At 42.3% G+C, this 19703-nt stretch overlaps 1 protein-coding gene across 2 annotated transcripts in view; it reads right to left on the bottom strand.

Annotated features, from left to right (window-relative positions):
- FAM169A (family with sequence similarity 169 member A) overlaps window positions 1-18508 on the bottom strand; it is a 44628-nt gene extending 26120 nt beyond the window's left edge. The window contains exon 1 of one of the 2 annotated variants that reach the window (XM_072138480.1): window positions 18373-18508. In XM_072138480.1, coding sequence (XP_071994581.1) covers window positions 18373-18427 — 55 coding nt within the window. In that variant the 5' untranslated portion in view covers window positions 18428-18508. The other variant, XM_072138489.1, reaches the window with a different exon arrangement.
- Between the last annotated feature and the right edge of the window lie 1195 nt (window positions 18509-19703).

Below are 19703 nucleotides of genomic sequence, written 5' to 3'. Positions count from 1 at the left end.
AATTCTCTGGAGCACTTGCAGTTGCTGCTGAGAGGCCTCCTCCGGTTTCCTGTTCCCACAGCGCTCTAGTCCCTTGTTTACACCTCGGGCTCGGTTGGACGTGTTGGTGGTTGTGTGACTGCTGAGGCCAAGAAATGGTCACAGCAGGGAGAATGGTGACATCACTATCCTCTGACACTCCTGGCCCAGCCAGAGGTGTAATCAGGCATCTGAAGCAAGTAAAAGCCCCTTAAAGGGATTGGTCATTATAACTAAACTTTCCCAGGGTAATGACAAGACTATAAGGTTCACTTATATAGTACTTGGATAAGTTTGTGTAAATTGGCTGGGACTGATGGGTCACATAATTGGTTGGACACTTGCCACAGCCCTGCTTTGGGAGTGGATATGATGGAGCGGGTGTGCATAAATTTAAGCCTTTTTTTACCTTCTCCATCCAAGGGTGCGTCCAAATGTTCAGTTTTGCAAATACAGTTTTTGCAGCCAAAAGCAGGTGCGGATCATAGTGGGTGAGACCACATCATTGTGGGAAGCTGTTCCTCCTCTTTTTTACGCTCCACTCCTTATTTGGACACTGATGCATGCGTTTTGTAAACACATTGTTGATGTTGACAAAACGTATGCGTTGACGCATGAAGAACGTTTTTTACCTCCCTTCTGTCCAAAAGCCAGGGCTTTTTTTTATTTTTCTGTTTACATATGCCAGTTTTCTGCAGAACAAATGTAACTTCTTAGTGGCACCATCTAATAATCCATATGCATAAGGTTTCTGACTAAAGGGCGTGTCAGTGCTTAGACTTTGGCCGTGGCCACAAGTGGCGCTAGCGTTGCATCTAGGGTGGGCCTCGGCCCGATGGCATATATGTTCCCAGGGAAACGCATGCAATTGTTACCCAGCCCCCATCTAAACAATACTATTCACCAGGGTTTGGTTACCGATCGCATGAGTTTCCTGGAGACACATATGCCATCGGCCAAGGCCCACCCCCGGTGTGCTAGCCTTGCGCCACAATTTCACAGCATGAACAAAGCGCACCAGATAAAAAATGGTGCACTCTGCCAGAGCAGTGCAGGGGGCACCAGATTCATGACCGTGCACCACAATTCATGAATCTGGCGCCCCCTGCACGCTACACAGACAAACTGCACCTAGTATAGACTGCACTGTTTTTGATAAAAGTGGGTCATAATCTTTTGAAAAAAGAAAAATTTCTTCAGATCCCCATATTCCAATGCCCCTAATTATTTTATACTTTGGAGTATGGAGTTGTGTAAAGTATACACCATAATATTCTACCAACAATGGGCACAGAGTAATCGACACACCCAGCTGTCAATACAAAGAGTTAGTAACATACACTCACCGGCCACTTTATTAGGTACACCTGTCCAACTGCTCGTTAACACTTAATTTCTAATCAGCCAATCACATGGTGGCAACTCAGTGCATTTAGGCATGTAGACATGGTCAAGACAATCTCCTGCAGTTCAAACCGAGCATCAGTATGGGGAAGAAAGGTGATTTGAGGCCTTTGAACGTGGCATGGTTGTTGGTGCCAGAAGGGCTGGTCTGAGTATTTCAGAAACTGCTGATCTACTGGGATTTTCACGCACAACCATCTCTAGGGTTTACAGAGAATGGTCCGAAAAAGAAAAAACATCCAGTGAGCGGCAGTTCTGTGGGCGGAAATGCCTTGTTGATGCCAGAGGTCAGATGAGAATGGGCAGACTGGTTCGAGCTGATAGAAAGGCAACAGTGACTCAAATCGCCCCCCGTTACAACCAAGGTAGGCAGAAGAGCATCTCTGAACGCACAGTACGTCGAACTTTGAGGCAGATGGGCTACAGCAGCAGAAGACCACACCGGGTGCCAATCCTTTCAGCTAAGAACAGGAAACTGAGGCTACAATTTGCACAAGCTCATCGAATTTAAACAGTAGAAGATTGGAAAAACGTTGCCTGGTCTGATGAGTCTCAATTTCTGCTGCGACATTCGGATGGTAGGGTCAGAATTTGGCGTCAACAACATGAAAGAATGGATCCATCCTGCCTTGTATCAACGGTTCAGGCTGGTGGTGGTGGTGTCATGGTGTGGGGAATATTTTCTTGGCACTCTTTGGGCCCCTTGGTACCAATTGAGCATCGTTGCAACGCCACAGCCTACCTGAGTATTGTTGCTGACCATGTCCATCCCTTTACAATGTACCCAACATCTGATGGCTACTTTCAGCAGGATAATGCTGAATGGACCAAAATCTCTGAGGAATGCATCCAGCACCTTGTTGAATCTATGCCACCAAGAATTGAGGCAGTTCTGAAGGCAAAAGAGGGTCCAACCCGTTACTAGCATGGTGTACCTAATAAAGTGGCCGGTGAGTGTATATACGGCAGCACACAATGATGACGAAAGACACAGTCGAATTGATTTAATGAAGGATACATGTATTAACAAAAGCCATGTCCTGAAAGCTGAAAGGACCTACAAAGGTAGGGGGGTTGGGGGCTTAAAAAAAAAACTACCATAAGCAACTAATCAAAATTCAAGACAATTTGCACTAAATAGAAAAACACTGATTGTATTTTACTTGTCTTACTGTACTTTAGTAACTCTCTGATAAAACTTCTATGTACTGTAGATAAAAGTAAATCCAGTACAAAAGCCTTGAGTCTATTATTTCATCTACATCCAAAGATAACAGACAAGTTTGCAAGGACAATGGATTTTGAGAAGGACAATTTCCCGTTTATTTCTCAGCAATAGACAATATAGAGGGAAGGTGTCAGTTTCTTCAAGTATCACCAGGAGTCTTATGTTATTACAGAAAGTGAATTGCTGAATATTTTACTGCAACTTTTATAAAACATACTGGACTATAGATGATGGCTAAAAACGCACGATGACAAGTCAACATTCACCTATATCATCACAAAAGCCCCTTTCCCCAAATCGTGACAAAGTCAGAATATGACAGTTCCACTTTGGGTTCGTCCTGCATTGGCTTCCAAACAGCCAAACCGGCAAATTGACACCCCTAACGAGCCATGTCTATGATTAGCAGCCAGGGGATGGGTCAGAGAAGAATTACAGCTGCGACTGGGTATGAAGAAGAGCTGTGTGTATGTGTGGATGGGTGTAGCAGTTGTACTTGTAGCATGGTTGTAGCAGAGCTGTGTACAAGTAAATAAATGTAGCAGAGCTGTGTGTGTGAATATAGGTAGTAGTGCTGTGTGAGTGAATAGATGTAGCAGAGATGTGTGTGTGTGAATGTACATAGCAGTGCTGTGTGAGTGAATAGATGTAGCAGTGCTGTGTGTGAGTCAATGGTCCACATTAATTAAGCAATATCACGGTCTTCATGAGTCCAGTGCCCACTGCACCTCTCCAACAGAGTGCGCCATTTTTTTATCTGGTGCACCTTGTTCATGCTGTGAAATTGTGGCACAGACTAAGGCCGGCGCCACACAGGGCGCTTTGTCTGCGCTTGCAAACGCAAACGCAGACAAAGTCGCGCCCACTGGGGCGGGCCTCGGCCCGATCGCATTGGCGTTTCTATGGAAACGCCTGCGATCGGGAACGAGCCGCCGGTGTGTCGCGTTAAATCCATAGAAACGCCGATGCCCGCCCCGGTGGGCGCGACTTTGTCTGCGTTTGCGTTTGCAAGCGCAGACAAAGCGCCCTGTGTGGCGTCGGCTTAAGGCCGCGGTTACACGTGCCCCTAGCCTTCATGACACAACGCTAGATTTAAATGCAAGACACTGGGGGCTGGTTATCAATCGCATGCGTTTCCCTGGTGTTATGAACACAACACTAGCGGCACAGTCGAAACTGTATATTCTATAATTGTAGTTCCAGACAAATAAAATTTTGCCCCAGTGACAATCGGAGTTTCAATTTTTTTTGCTGTAATGGGACCAAGGATTATCAAGCTGCAGCCTGGGAGTAAAGCATCCAGAGAGCTTCACCAGAGGTCACAGTGGGCAAAGGGGTCCGTCTTTAACTAGAGGTCATCTGTAAGTAGGGTGTCCTTAAGTAGGGGACCGCCTGTACAAGGGATAAGATAATAAATACCATCACTAAGAAGTACAATTTGGTGCAGAAATGAGCCCTCAAACACCTTTGTACAGAAAAAAATGAAAAAGTTATATTTTTTTTTACGCTGGGGAGTAAAAAATGAAAGAAAATAGGATGCGTTCTTAAGGGGTTAATGGGCTTTTCCAGGCTAACAATATTGATAGGGACACAATATAACTTTGTGGGTTTTTAAAACACAGCCCCCAACAAAAATTGAAACAGCTCTGTTCTCCGTGTAGTGGTCAGACCAGGTTACTGCAAATGATCTCACTTTCATATGAATGGGGGCTCAGCTAGACAGCCCTTTTAACGTGACATGGGAGTTTTCGCTGACATAATAGAGAAGGGATTTCTGACAGCCTAATTCATTGTTACCATAAAGCGAAATAGTACGCGACCTGATGTGATGCTTGTTCTGCTCACTGTAACAAGTTCTCTGCTGTCAACATTTCCAGGGTTAAGCTGACGGCATATAACGTAATCCTGCTTATCCGTATCAAGTCAACAGGCATATAGTGACCTACATTACAGCAGCGCTCCTAGCCCGCAGAATTTTTCAATAAAATTGGATTACAAAGAAACCCACAGGAGGAAATTCCTAGTGTTTCCATGTCACACAATTCTAGTAAAACATGGAGCTGCCGTCAGTCACACCAATGAATGAGAGCTTTATCTCCTGTTTCAGTACACTGGACTCTGCCTTGTACAATGATGGTTCTTTTATTTCAAACACATTGTAGTATTTAGAAAGTGATCGATGCTGTCACAAGGCTACAAAACTCTATGGGGTACATTTACTTACCCGTTCCTGTCGCGATCCCCGATATGGACAGTCTGACGAGGATGAAGTCCGTCGCGATTCACCAAGATCGTGTGCCCGATGTCCTGCATGTGTCACTTCCCCGCTCAGGTCCGCCGGAGTTCACCTTCTTCTTCCCGGTGTATGTGAGTGCATTGTCTTGCAACACAATTTGAAGTTTAAATCCTGCGCTTAGTCTGAATTAGTTGGGTTGTCCGATGGCCACGCCCTGATTTGTGCCGCATGTAAGTCAGCACGATTGCGCCAAAATCTGATTGCATGCGCCAAAAACTCCAGTTAAATGCGGCACAAATCGTTGCGAAACCCGACGGAAATGTGGTGTGCGGACCCTTAGTAAATATGCCCCTATGTATACCACCACTCCAAGCAGAAGACTTTTACAATATTTGCAACGTAACTGTTTTCTATAGCTGCGATAGCGTAAAAGTAATACTTTTCCAATGTACATTCACTGGGGGCCATTAATCGTTCTTGAATGACCTATCACTGACAAGTAGAGCTGATTGATATACTAGGATGGATTTCAAGCTAGGAAGAAACAGGAGGAGAGCAGAAATTAAGGATAAGATGACTTGTGCCCTTTGAACTGAACCCAGGACCCAACACACCCTGAATGTGGCAGGGAGACAAGTAATGCTAAAGAAGGCAGGTTATGCTTTCATCGGTACAGAAAAATAGGGCGTAGAAAGAAAAAGTGTATTACAAAATGTACTATTATCACCTGTACTACTGATTCAGACACAATGGGGAGGATCTCGGCCCAATTATGTACGGTTTTCCACTGAAATGCGATCGGTAATGTGCACCAATTCTCACCGATCATTCCACAGATCCATATTATTTAACAGTTAACACTCTGGGAGGTGCGAATATGTATGAAAACCTCATGACTTACATTATGACTCTTATACTTACTGCCTGAAGGTGCATAGAAGTGTCAGAAAAGATGAGAGCACAGATTCTTCTACTATAACCTTAGGTGTTCTGTGAAATAGTCTCTATACGTGAAACAATCTAGATATATAAGTTCCAAGAACTTACCAAAAGTTCAACTTTCTCCATGCCCAATGCTGCTAATGGGAGTTTCCAAGCTAAAAATATTTATAGCATCACCCCCCCCCCCCCCCAAAAAAAAAATCAACTGTCAGAAGTAGACATCACTGGTCTCCATGTAGTGATCAGACCAGGTTACTGCAGAACAGCTTTAAACTGAACAAGAGCTGAGGTGCACTGACTCTGTTCAGTCACTACGCCAAAAATGGAGCTACCTGTTCCATTCTCTGTTTATTGGCTGCGGAACTGAGGGGTGTGCTAGATGTTGGACCCCCAAGGCCGTAATCAGGGGGTAATACTGGGACTCCAGTCACAGGTCTGACGATAAAAAAGGTCCCACACCCCAGAGTCGTAGTCTTTCCCCTTGTGAGCTGCCATTTACTGGTGTACACGACATTACATGTATCACACCACATGCACATGGGCTGAGTTCAGCATCTTTGATCCAGATGCCCTTCCGCCATGGTGTAAGGTAGAGCACGGTGGAGAATACGTTAGATTCTTCAGGGACAGCATTTTAGCTGAAGTTTTACGAGAAGAATAACAGAAAGAGCATTAGCATACCTAATGATACCTGCACACTAACTTTTTTTCCCTCTGCCCTCTATTTTTACGTTTCTAACCCAAACACCATCCACAAAAAAAAAAACAAAAACACGAAAATAGGCAAATTATATCAGTAGCTTATCTCTCTCTAGATTCCCTAGTCTATCATTCCCAAAGAGCCCTGTCATAGTTATTTTATATATACGTCCTCATAGTTTAACTACATACAGCCCCCCATGGATTCATTATATACAGTCCCCCCTCACTAGACTGCTAGGGAATGAAATCCGTCCGTGTGGGCCCCTCCCCAGCAGCTCTGGGCCCTGGGCTAAGGTTAGCATAGCAATGTGTATGAAAAACAAATTTACCCCAATGTTAGATATCCTATCAACTCTCAAATTGTGAAATTCACACAAATTCTTTGTCAGGGGTGTATCTTCCGGCCTCCCCTCTGATTGTCCTTTGTCTGCCTTTCATCATGCCTGTGGGTAAGTGTGAAATAGTTTCTTGGAATCTTTAATACCAGAAAGTACAGTACCTCCGGTTTATTGAATTATCGGTGTTTAATGCATTATCGTCACTTTACCCCCATTTTTGTCTTATTGTTGGACGTATTATTTTTTGATAATTAAATTTGGCACGCTTTGACTCTGGGGCATACGGAGGGGGGGTCGCAGGTACTCTGTGGTGGTCCTATCTGGGACGTCCTGTTTCCCCATATATTGAATTTCTCCAATCTTTTGGGGAGTTATATGTACATTATTTGTATGGAATGTCAAAAAAGGATATATATTTTTTTCTAAACATTTTTCAGCTTTTTGTTTCGGTATTGTGTATAAGCCCATAAAAAAAAAAAAACAAACATGAGGACATGAGCCGCACTCATGTGAAAAATATGTTTGCGTGCATTTGGGATTAGGTTTAGGATTTTTACCACTGCCCTCAAACCATAGATATCTTGTCCTTTTTTGCGGTCAGTTTGTTTTTAGTATTTTTATAGTTTCTGATTCACAGGACGTAGTATACGATATACGGTATTTGTGCTCCATATGTTTTCTGTTTTTCTCCATTTCCTCCCCCATATGGACAAAAATACGATTTGTGTGTCACATGTGAGGCACAGGCCGTAAATACAGACAGAATTAGGACCTGCTTTTAAAAAAACTTCGCGAGAGACACAGTGAGACACAGATATGGACCTGTGGAAAATGAGGCAGTGAGCGTGACTACATGGAATAACATACGGATGAGACACATTTGGGAAACAACATAGTATGCATGTGGCTGTATGTCCACAAAAACGCTGTGCGTCATCCATATGTCATCTATGTGTTCAGTATATACCGTATATATACGAGAGCACAAAAATGTGCAATAGTGTTGTGTGTGCCGGGGGTCCAGCTCCATAACGGGGAAGGGTTTGCCTATATACAGGGGCACAGGGGCTGCTGGCTATGTACTCTGGCAGGGGCTGGCAGGCTATGTACTGGGGGCAGGGGCTGGCAGGCTATATACTACAGGGGCTGGTGGCTATATACTACAGGGTGCTTGCTTGCTATATACTGGGGGGGCTGTGACCAATGCATTTCCCACCCTCGGCTTATACTTGAGTCACTAAGTTTTCCCAGTTTTTTGTGGTAAATTTAGGGGCCTCGGCTTATACTCAGGTCGGCTTATACTCGAGTATATACGGTAATTAGTATCTTAAAGGATAACTAACACCAGGGTCAAGGATTATAAACCAAGCACACTGATATACTGGTGTGTTTCCCTTCTGGCAGGATCTGATCTTCTTTTAGCTTCTTATGCCCTGATTTTTTTAAAAGGCTTTTAAAATTGTGCAAACAAGCCTGGAGGGCTCTGGTTCCACAGGTTTTAGTGGAGCCTGGAGCCCCTCACCACAGGCTCAGGAAGCTTAAATAACAGATCCTGCCAGAGGAGGCACACACTAGTATGTCAGTGTGCTTGGTGTACAATACTTCATCCTGGTGGAAGATGTCTATTAACCATATGGCAAGAAACACTTCTGTGTGTCATCCATATGCCATCTTTTTTTGGTGAATCTGCAAAAATGAATGAAGGCTGGTCAATGATGTAATTCCAAAAATGTAAGCAACAGGTAATACAATATTTCCTAGCAACAGAACATAAAAATGGACTGCACACCTATTACACACACTTCACAGCTGTTTGCAGTCCATTTTTTATGGATTTCAATGCATTTAAATAGGACTAGACCTGATGAGAACACGTCCAGGAAGCTTAAAGAAGAGTGGATCCTGCCAGAGGGGGAACACACCAGTATGCTTGGTTTAAAATCCTTCAACCTGGTGGTAGATGCCCCGGTGAATCAGGTAAATTGGATTGTGGAGATGAAACCTGCTCAATTAGGCCGGCGGCACACGTGCCGTCTTGAACCCATTTTTGGGACGCTTTTAAGCAGTCCGTTAAAAAACTGCTTTAAAACAGCCCAAAAATGGGTTTAAAACGCCACCGGCCTTTATGTGATTGAGCTGTTCTGAGCAGACAATGGCAGAGCTTGGGTGGAAAGTCACAAGGACACTTGATACTGCTATCGATTGTCTTGACTATCTGATCTGATTATTGTAATAGGTGAGGTGTTTGTTTAGTTAGATCCCAGACAGGTGTTTATTTTATGTTTTCTTTATCTGCTGCACTGTATTTCTGTATTTGGAGTGAATAAACACAGCGCATAAACTTTTACCAATAGAGTCTGCATCATTACCAAGCATATACGTCACTCAGCAAAGCACGGCAGGTTAGAAAGAAGCATCTTGCTATGCACACAGTGCAGACTAAGGCACAAGTATGTCTATATATACGCTCAGCACATACGCGGGGAGCTTTCCTGGTGTATGCAGAAAACCTGGTGTGAATGTAGCCTTGAAGATATATATATATATATATATACAGGCAGTCCCCGGGTTACATACAAGAAAGGGTCCGGAGGTTTGTTCTTAAGTTGAATTTGTATGTAAGTTGAAACTGTATATTTTATAAATGTAGATCCAGAAGAAAAAAATTTTTGCCCCAGTGACAATTGGAGTTTAAACATTTTTTGCTGTAATGGGACCAAGGATTATCAATAAAGCTTCATTACAGACACCTTACAGCTGATCATTGCAGTCTGGGACTATAGTAAAGCATCCAGAGAGCTTCACCAGAGGTCACAGAGGTCAGAGGGGTCTGTCTGTAACTATGGGTTGTCTGTAAGTCGGGTGTCCTTAAGTAGGGGACCGCCTGTATATATATTTTTTCCTCCTACTTGAATATGGTAAGGAAGGTGACAAGGTGAAGGTCTTTTATACACAATAAAATCCCAGTAGGCCATTATCTGCTCACTACGTAGATAACACAGTAAATTAGATAAGAACAATAAGCATATCATATATACAAGTCCCTGCACAAAGCACATAACATATCATTGTACCAAAGGGCTGAAGTTAAAAATAGGTGTGCAATCTCATTATCTGTTCTCCCGACCAAAGATTATAATTACTCCAGCATCGACTGTCAGGTCTGTTATTGCTTTGTCTTTTCTATCCCATAATTCTAGCAAAGCAGCTAAAATATGCAATTCGGACACTTTTTTTTTATAGTAATTCTGTCATAATTACAGTTATTTGCTGTTTGAGTGTTCACAACTATTAGAGAGGGTAAATATCCACAGAAGGATATTGGGGGCCATGATTTGGGCGCGCAGTCTGCAGCCAGATCATGGCCCCCATAAAGATCTATAGCCCTGTGCATGAGGCCTAAGGGTGATGCCACACATGGCGTTTTTGAACCTGATTTTGGTCTGTTTCTAAGCAGTCTGTCCAAAAACACATGCGTTTTTTGAAAACACATCTGTTTTTGTCCTGTTTTAATTAAGATAATTGGTAAAACCTGTCAAAAACAGATGCGTTTTAACGGACTGCTTAAAAACGTACCAAAAACGGGTTCAAAACGCTTTGTGTGGCTTCACCCTAAGGGAGTGTTCAAATACCAGGTCACAATTCCGCATTGGACGATATTGACTGCCGTGTGTCTGCCGCGTCGGCTTTGATTCTGACGTAGGCCATGATTTTCTTTTTTTAGTTATTGGACAAAAAAAGACATGGCGATCACCTCAAGGATTTTCAGTACAAGACCTGAAGTACCACATTAAACCACTGAAATAAAGACACTAAAACTAATGGGGAATTTTCATCAGAAATATCCATCCTAGAAGTCATTTTATTTTTGGTTAGAAAAATGGCCATGACAGAAGGGAAGACTGAGGGTGATCCTGGGAATGAATCCTTCTCAGAGGTGTTACAGGACCTCCGGCGAGCCCTTCAGCCACAGGGATAAGGCCTCTTGCACACAACTTTTTTGCTGAAACAGCGCTAGCACACAGCCCCATATATTTCTATGGGCTCACACACGGATGTGGACCCTGTGCACAAACCGACTGGGCGTGAAAGCAGCACACAGTCGTGTGCATGTAGCCTTATAGATACAATAGGTACGCTTTAAAGGGAACCCGTCAGCAGAAATTTACCTCATTAACAACTACCAATACGATGTCAAGCAGAATAAAACCTTCCAGATTATGTTTCAGTTATGATCCAGTGTGGCCACATCATCATAAGGAAAATTAATTTTGGAAGTGAGTTGTAAAACTGTTTTATAAAGTCAAGGGGGTGGAGACTTTAACACTAAAGTGAAGTTCAACCCCTTCACGCCGTGCAACGGATATATCCGCGGGAGAGCTATGAAGGGTGTATGAAGAAGGCTGAGCCCTCTTCATACAGAGATGAGCTTTACTGCATATTGCAGAGAAGACCTATCGCTAATACCCGCTGTCGGAGCTTTATTATTTATGATGTTTCTAACTTTATTAAAATATAGTTAAAACATGTACAGCAGACAAGAAGGCGATATATGAATAAAAGAAGAGCTTTGTGACGCATTTGAGACACTGTCTATGGCTGCATTCACACGTTCATAAGCACATGTGTTTGTTAACGGATTGTTAACGTAAATTGTAAACACAATGTTGTGTGAACGCAGCATAGGAGTTCTTAATTAGACAAAGTACATAGGGGGACATAGTGGTGGCCAGGTCCGACTTGGTGTAGTTTTGCGTAAAAGTTTGCAGGTTTTTTAAAAGTACAGAGGCTCGCCCCATGCCCACCCACTCCGCAGACGACCAGGCCCCTCTTTGCCCCCTCCATGTCCACATGGCATAGAGGTGACATTGTCGCATAATACTTTGGCGTAAAAAAGTGAAAAAAAAAATCAAAAGGACCTTTTACCGCCACATATAGTACAATAGTGTGTAAAGCCAGATTTATGACTTCAATCTTTGGGTATTTTTAATTGCATGGTCACTCCCCTTGCCTCCTGGTGTATGTGCTGCTCTGATTTTTTAACAAATTTTGTGATTATTTTGCAATTATTTTTTTAAAAAGGCACAGACACTGCTTATTTATACTGATTTATTATTTATGCTGATGCTGATTAAACGGCCAAAGCCACTTTATAGAGAACCTGCCATGCAAATGAACTCACCCAAAATAAAAATTATTTTAAAAACTATGCTTAAAGAGGACCTGTCACCAATTTATCGGCACTAGGAGCTGCTTACTAAAGCTTTGCAAGCGGTCCGATGATTACACTGTACCCCGCCGCAGTGTAACGCTATCACTCTAACACTGCGGCGTTTGATCAAGCACTAGGAGCTGCTTACAGGTGACAGGTCCTCTTTAAAAAGCATTGCAATTATCCCTGAGGCTGTGTTCACACGTTCAGTTTACAGATGCAGTTTTTGATGTGATTTCAATGACATGTTCTCACCCATTATGATCCACACCTGCTTTTGGCTTCCATAACTACATCTAAAAAACTGAATGGTGAATGCACCCTAAATTGTTCCTTTCCATGGCTGCAATGTTAAAAAATCAGTTTGCAAACTTATATGCAAACTTATATTACAGTAAGTGAGTCCCTGCATAGTCCTGCCTCCTTGTTCCTGATTGACAGGTCTTAGTGCTATGATATTCTGCTATGTGAGCATTATCTTGATAGAGAGCTCTGTTACATCATCGGCCACTATATCTCCTGAGTAATGTCATCTAAGGTCCTGTTACATTTGCCCAAGTATTTATCTGATCACATGAAATCACAGCAGCCACCATGGAGGATGGAGAGGAGTAGAAGTACAAGTGTAGGGTAGAAGTGTGATACTGCCAGATCAGATACATACATACATTAGATGACACCCTGGTCACATGACATGCCGAGGAGATGGACATGGGGAGGAGTAGATGAGAGGGACCGGTCGAGCAAGACACGCCCCCTCTGATGCCAGGTAATATAAGATAAAGTTGATATATGGGGATGTGAGGGAAATTATTTTTATCTAAAAGAAGGGTGTCAGTTAGTTAATAGGGGTCTATGGGAACCTTTCATTAGCTGTATTTGTGACAATGTGGTGACAGGTTCCCTTTAACAAACCCGATGGGCAGCAGAGCTCCAAAGACAGACATAGAACTATTGCTACAAGGCTGCCTAAAAATAACTAACCTCCAAAAAATACTGAATTGTACTAGAGCCCAAAGAGCTCCATAAAAATGTCAAAATAATTAAGGACGTACAACTTATAGGGGGGGATTTACTAATTCTGGCACAAGCACGACTGTTGGCATTGGAGATCAGTCTCCAGAAAGCACAGCCCAATGTTTTAAAGTGGCGCACGGCTGTAAGTAAATAATGGGTAGACAGTAATAATCACCATAAAAATGCCGAAATCAATAAGATGTGCGCCGAAAACTTACATAGACTGCGCCTTTATTTTGCTCTCTGACCATTTTTTCCTGGTCAATTGTGCACCAAAAATTGCGCCTGAAAATGCCAACAAAATACATATAAATATTATATTTATAATAATATTCTATAATATTATTATAAATGATCCGCAACAGTTCTGCGCCCAAAAAAACAAAAGATGACGGCATTTTTTAAGGCGCAGATACAATAATACATGTCCCCCATAGTCTTCATAATGATATTTGATACTGACAGAGTAGCATTCATTTTAAGTGTCGAAACCCCATAAAATCGAGAATAATATACAGTATTTGCTTAAAATGCAAGTAATTCCCAACAATAGCTGTCCTTCAGTTAAAGGGGTTGCCTCATTAGATTAAATTTAATTAAAGGGAACCTGTCATCAGATTTTACCCCATTAAGATACTAGCCCAATTATCTATATAAAAAGAAAACATATCAGAAGGCATATATCCAAATGAGGCAAGGGGAGTTATTCGCTGAGTTGAGTCACTTTTAGAGGCTGTAGAAAAAACATCACTTTAGCTGTCCCTATCGTCAGTCACCAGTGTAACTAGTGTTACCAGTGTGATGAGCTGTGGGCACATAGTGGTATTTGTATATATGATACCAGTGTAATGAGCTGTGGGCACATAGTGGTATTAGTATATATGATACCAGTGTAATGAGCTGTGGGCACATAGTGGTATTAGTATATATGACACCAGTGTAATGAGCTGTGGGCACATAATGGTATTAGTATATATGACACCAGTGTAATGAGCTGTGGGTACATAGTGGTATTTGTATATATGACACCAGTGTAATGAGCTGTGGGCACATAGTGGTATTAGTATATATGATACCAGTGTAATGAGCTGTGGGCACATAGTGGTATTAGTATATATGATACCAGTGTAATGAGCTGTGGGCACATAGTGGTATTAGTATATATGATGCCAGTGTAATGAGCTGTGGGCACATAGTGGTATTTGTATATATGATAACAGTGTAATGAGCTGTGGGCACATAGTGGTATTAGTATATATGATACCAGGGTAATGAGCTGTGGACACATAGTGGTATTAGTATATATGATATTAGTGTAATGAGCTGTGGGCACATAGTGGTATTAGTATATATGATGCCAGTGTAATGAGCTGTGGGCACATAGTGGTATTAGTATATATGATACCAGTGTAATGAGCTGTGGGCACATAGTGGTATTAGTATATATGATACCAGTGTAATGAGCTGTGGGCACATAGTGGTATTAGTATATATGATACCAGTGTAATGAGCTGTGGGCACATAGTGGTATTAGTATATATGATACCAGTGTAATGAGCTGTGGGCACATAGTGGTATTAGTATATATGATGCCAGTGTAATGAGCTGTGGGCACATAGTGGTATTTGTATATATGACACCAGTGTGATGAGCTGTGGGCACATAGTGGTATTAGTATATATGATACCAGTGTAATGAGCTGTGGGCAATAGTGGTATTTGTATATATGATACCAGTGTAATGAGCTGTGGGCACATAGTGGTATTAGTATATATGATGCCAGTGTAATGAGCTGTGGGCACATAGTGGTATTTGTATATATGATACCAGTGTAATGAGCTGTGGGCACATAGTGGTATTAGTATATATGATACCAGTGTAATGAGCTGTGGGCACATAGTGGTATTAGTATATATGATACCAGTGTAATGAGCTGTGGGCACATAGTGGTATTAGTATATATGATACCAGTGTAATGAGCTGTGGACACATAGTGGTATTAGTATATATGATACCAGTGTAATGAGCTGTGGGCACATAGTGGTATTAGTATATATGATACCAGTGTAATGAGCTGTGGGCACATAGTGGTATTAGTATATATGATGCCAGTGTAATGAGCTGTGGGCACATAGTGGTATTAGTATATATGATATCAGTGTAATGAGCTGTGGGCACATAGTGGTATTAGTATATATGATACCAGTGTGATGAGCTGTGGGCACATAGTGGTATTAGTATATATGATACCAGTGTAATGAGCTGTGGGCACATAGTGGTATTAGTATATATGATACCAGTGTAATGAGCTGTGGGCACATAGTGGTATTAGTATATATGATATCAGTGTAATGAGCTGTGGGCACATAGTGGTATTAGTATATATGATACCAGTGTGATGAGCTGTGGGCACATAGTGGTATTAGTATATATGATACCAGTGTAATGAGCTGTGGGCACATAGTGGTATTAGTATATATGATACCAGTGTAATGAGCTGTGGGCACATAGTGGTATTAGTATATATGATACCAGTGTAATGAGCTGTGGGCACATAGTGGTATTAGTATATATGATACCAGTGTAATGAGCTGTGGGCACATAGTGGTATTAGTATATATGATACCAGTGTAATGAGCTGTGGGCACATAGTGGTATTAGTACATATAATACCAGTGTAATGAGCTGTGGGCACATAGTGGTATTAGTATATATGACACCAGTGTAACGAGCTGTGGGCACATAGTGGTATTAGTATATATGATAACAGTGTAATGAGCTGTGGGCACATAGTGGTATTAGTATATATGATACCAGTGTAATGAGCTGTGGGCACATAGTGGTATTAGTATATATGATACCAGTGTAATGAGCTGTGGGCACATAGTGGTATTAGTATATATGATACCAGTGTAATGAGCTGTGGGCACATAGTGGTATTAGTATATATGATATCAGTGTAATGAGCTGTGGGCACATAGTGGTATTAGTATATATGATACCAGTGTAATGAGCTGTGGGCACATAGTGGTATTAGTATATATGATACCAGTGTAATGAGCTGTGGGCACATAGTGGTATTAGTATATATGATACCAGTGTAATGAGCTGTGGGCACATAGTGGTATTAGTATATATGATATCAGTGTAATGAGCTGTGGGCACATAGTGGTATTAGTATATATAATACCAGTGTAATGAGCTGTGGGCACATAGTGGTATTAGTATATATGATACCAGTGTAATGAGCTGTGGGCACATAGTGGTATTAGTATATATGACACCAGTGTAATGAGCTGTGGGCACATAGTGGTATTAGTATATATGATACCAGTGTAATGAGCTGTGGGCACATAGTGGTATTAGTATATATGATACCAGTGTAATGAGCTGTGGGCACATAGTGGTATTAGTATATATGATACCAGTGTAATGAGTTGTGGGCACATAGTGGTATTAGTATATATGATACCAGTGTAATGAGCTGTGGGCACATAGTGGTATTAGTATATATGATACCAGTGTAATGAGCTGTGGGCACATAGTGGTATTAGTATATATGATACCAGTGTAATGAGTTGTGGGCACATAGTGGTATTAGTATATATGATGCCAGTGTAATGAGCTGTGGGCACATAGTGGTATTAGTATATATGATACCAGTGTAATGAGCTGTGGGCACATAGTGGTATTAGTATATATGATACCAGTGTAATGAGCTGTGGGCACATAGTGGTATTAGTATATATGATACCAGTGTAATGAGCTGTGGGCACATAGTGGTATTAGTATACATGATACCAGTGTAATGAGCTGTGGGCACATAGTGGTATTAGTATATATGATGCCAGTGTAATGAGCTGTGGGCACATAGTGGTATTTGTATATATGATAACAGTGTAATGAGCTGTGGGCACATAGTGGTATTAGTATATATGATGCCAGTGTAATGAGCTGTGGGCACATAGTGGTATTTGTATATATGATAACAGTGTAATGAGCTGTGGGCACATAGTGGTATTAGTATATACGATACCAGTGTAATGAGCTGTGGGCACATAGTGGTATTAGTATATATGATACCAGTGTAATGAGTTGTGGGCACATACTAACATCCGCATACATGATGCCAGTGCATTTAGCCGTGGGTGGATAGTGACACTTCTACAAACGCTGCCCATGTCATATAAGATACCAGTGTAACAGGCAGTGGGCACCTACTGTAGTAATACTTGTATAAGTAGGTAGTTATACTGCTGTTTAAGATACCAGGCACAAAGTAGTAGTATGTTTTGTGGGCACCATAATCTTGTATACATCATGGCAGTGCCATAAGCTGTGGCACGATATATGATACCAATGTAACGAGCTAGGGGCACATATACAGACAGGTCTATATATAACGGTGTATAATGAGCTGCGGGCACATCCTAATATTTGTACACATGATGCCAGTGTAATACGCTGTGGGCAGGCAGCGTCACTGGATGATGCCAGCCTCCTCAGCACTAAGCGGCGGACATCTCCTCCATAGTCCTACACATATAACCATATATTATATATAAAAACTAATAAACAGCCACATGTGTGATAGAGAGCTACACATCACCCAGCTGGTACCTGTGCCCTGGCATCTCTGCCAGCCTCATCCTACAAAGGATATTTATCTGCCTGCAACATTTCTAAAATGGAGGTTATAGCTGGAGCCGGGAATGTGTCACAATATTCCTAAAGCTTCCAAATCCTAGAGTGACAGAGCCGTGCAGCAGCGGCGCCTGCCCGGGCATGGCACATACATGGCACACGCATGGCACATACATGGCACACACATGGCACACACATGATGCAGGTGCGGATGACTTAGTGCACAGTAATGATAATCCCTATAATGAGGCCCCCAGCCCCTGATGGGATTTGCACGTAGCCGGGTGTGTGCCGGGCAGCAGGGGGTGGTGGCTGATGATGGGGGTGATGGTCCTCCCTGGGGCACTGCCAGCCGCATCACTCACCTCCACAAGCTCTCTCCTCCCGGTGTGCGGCTGCTGCTGCTGCTGGGGATGATTGGCAGTAGTGGGCGCCGCTGTCTGCTGCCCCTTCCCCTCTGACGTTACCGCGCACTGCCCACCACACACGTAATGTGCACGGGGCTCCACGTTATGTAACGCCGCCGCTGCATCATACACACAGGTGCGGTACCGCGAGGAGAATAACGCCAGCACACGAAGCCCCCACTGCTTGTCTCTACACATTACACTGCTCTCTCTCCATTGCTCACCTCTTACAAGATGCGCGTCCTCCGGCTTTACACCAGCTCCTCCAGCCTGAGCCATGAAAGGTTAATACCACTATTAGCCTCTAGAGGGCGCATCTTGTATAACTTGGATTCTCCATACTGACCCGTATGCAATGAGCTCCCCCTAGTGGCAATATAAGGACATGTCAGGTCGATTTGGGACCCTAAACCAACTACAGGTCCTGAGTTTAAGAAATAATTTAGGGCCGGGCTGGGGCCGTCTATTTAGCTGGCCTGGCCTGAAGCTCCCATCCGACACCATCTCCCAGCGCTCTACAACACTCCTGCAGTCACTGCTCCGAAGTCGTAACTGCACGGCCGGCAGCTTTCACAGACGAGGGCGCGCAGCTACGAGGAGCTGTGCGCCGAAGATTTCTGGTAGGAGGGTCAAAGAGGCTACTGGGGCGTGGAGTAGCCGCGCCGTGTAGTCTCAGCTCCGGCTACTCCACGCCCTAGTAGACTTTCTAGAAAATGTACATATTAGGCAAATAAAAGTTATAAAAAAATCTGTGTTAAAAATTGCACTTCCAAGTGATGGTATTGAATATTATTCGCCATGTACTGGAAAAAAAATTCCAAATGCGGTGAAATTGATGAAAAACATTTTCTTGTGGATTTAGTTTTTAAGGCTTTTATTGTGCACTACAAATGACACCTTCCATTTATTCTTTGGGTCAGTACAATAATGGTAATACCAAATCTGCATATGTTTTATTATGTTTTAATAGATTTTTTAAAAAATAAATCCTTTTGTAAAAAAAAAAAAATCTCCATGTTTCACAATATTCTGATGCCAATAACTTTTTTATACTTTGGTGTATAAACTTGTGTAAGGTGTAATTATTTGGTGGAAATTGATGACATTTCCATTACCAGCAGCTATGGGAACCTTTTCATCACTTTTTAAATCAAATTTTATGTATTGCAAAATTGGTGAAAAACTGTCATTTTGGAAATTTGGGGGATATTTTCAGTTTCAGAATTCACCGTTGGGAATAACTATTTTTATATTTTGATAACCCGGGCATTTTGAGATGCTGCAATACTTGACAGTTTATGATTGATTTTTGTTCATTAGTTCTAGGGAAAGGGGGGGTGATTTGAACTATTATGTTTTTTACTTATTACATTTTTTTAACTACTTTTAAATTATGCCACAGCGCTGCCTGCAATCACTAGTCTTTGTTAGTATATAGAGAGCGGTAGTGATGCAGCATCTACAGCAGGAGTTTCAGGCTGTATATAGGCTGTATATAGGAATGCGACTGTTATTGTGATGTCACTGCCCGCCCCTGTATACAATCAGAGGCCAG

Source organism: Engystomops pustulosus, chromosome 1, assembly GCF_040894005.1.
Source record: "Engystomops pustulosus chromosome 1, aEngPut4.maternal, whole genome shotgun sequence".
NCBI lineage: Eukaryota > Metazoa > Chordata > Amphibia > Anura > Leptodactylidae > Engystomops > Engystomops pustulosus.
Note: the sequence above shows the minus strand (reverse complement) of the source record. Positions and strands in the feature narration are given on the sequence as shown.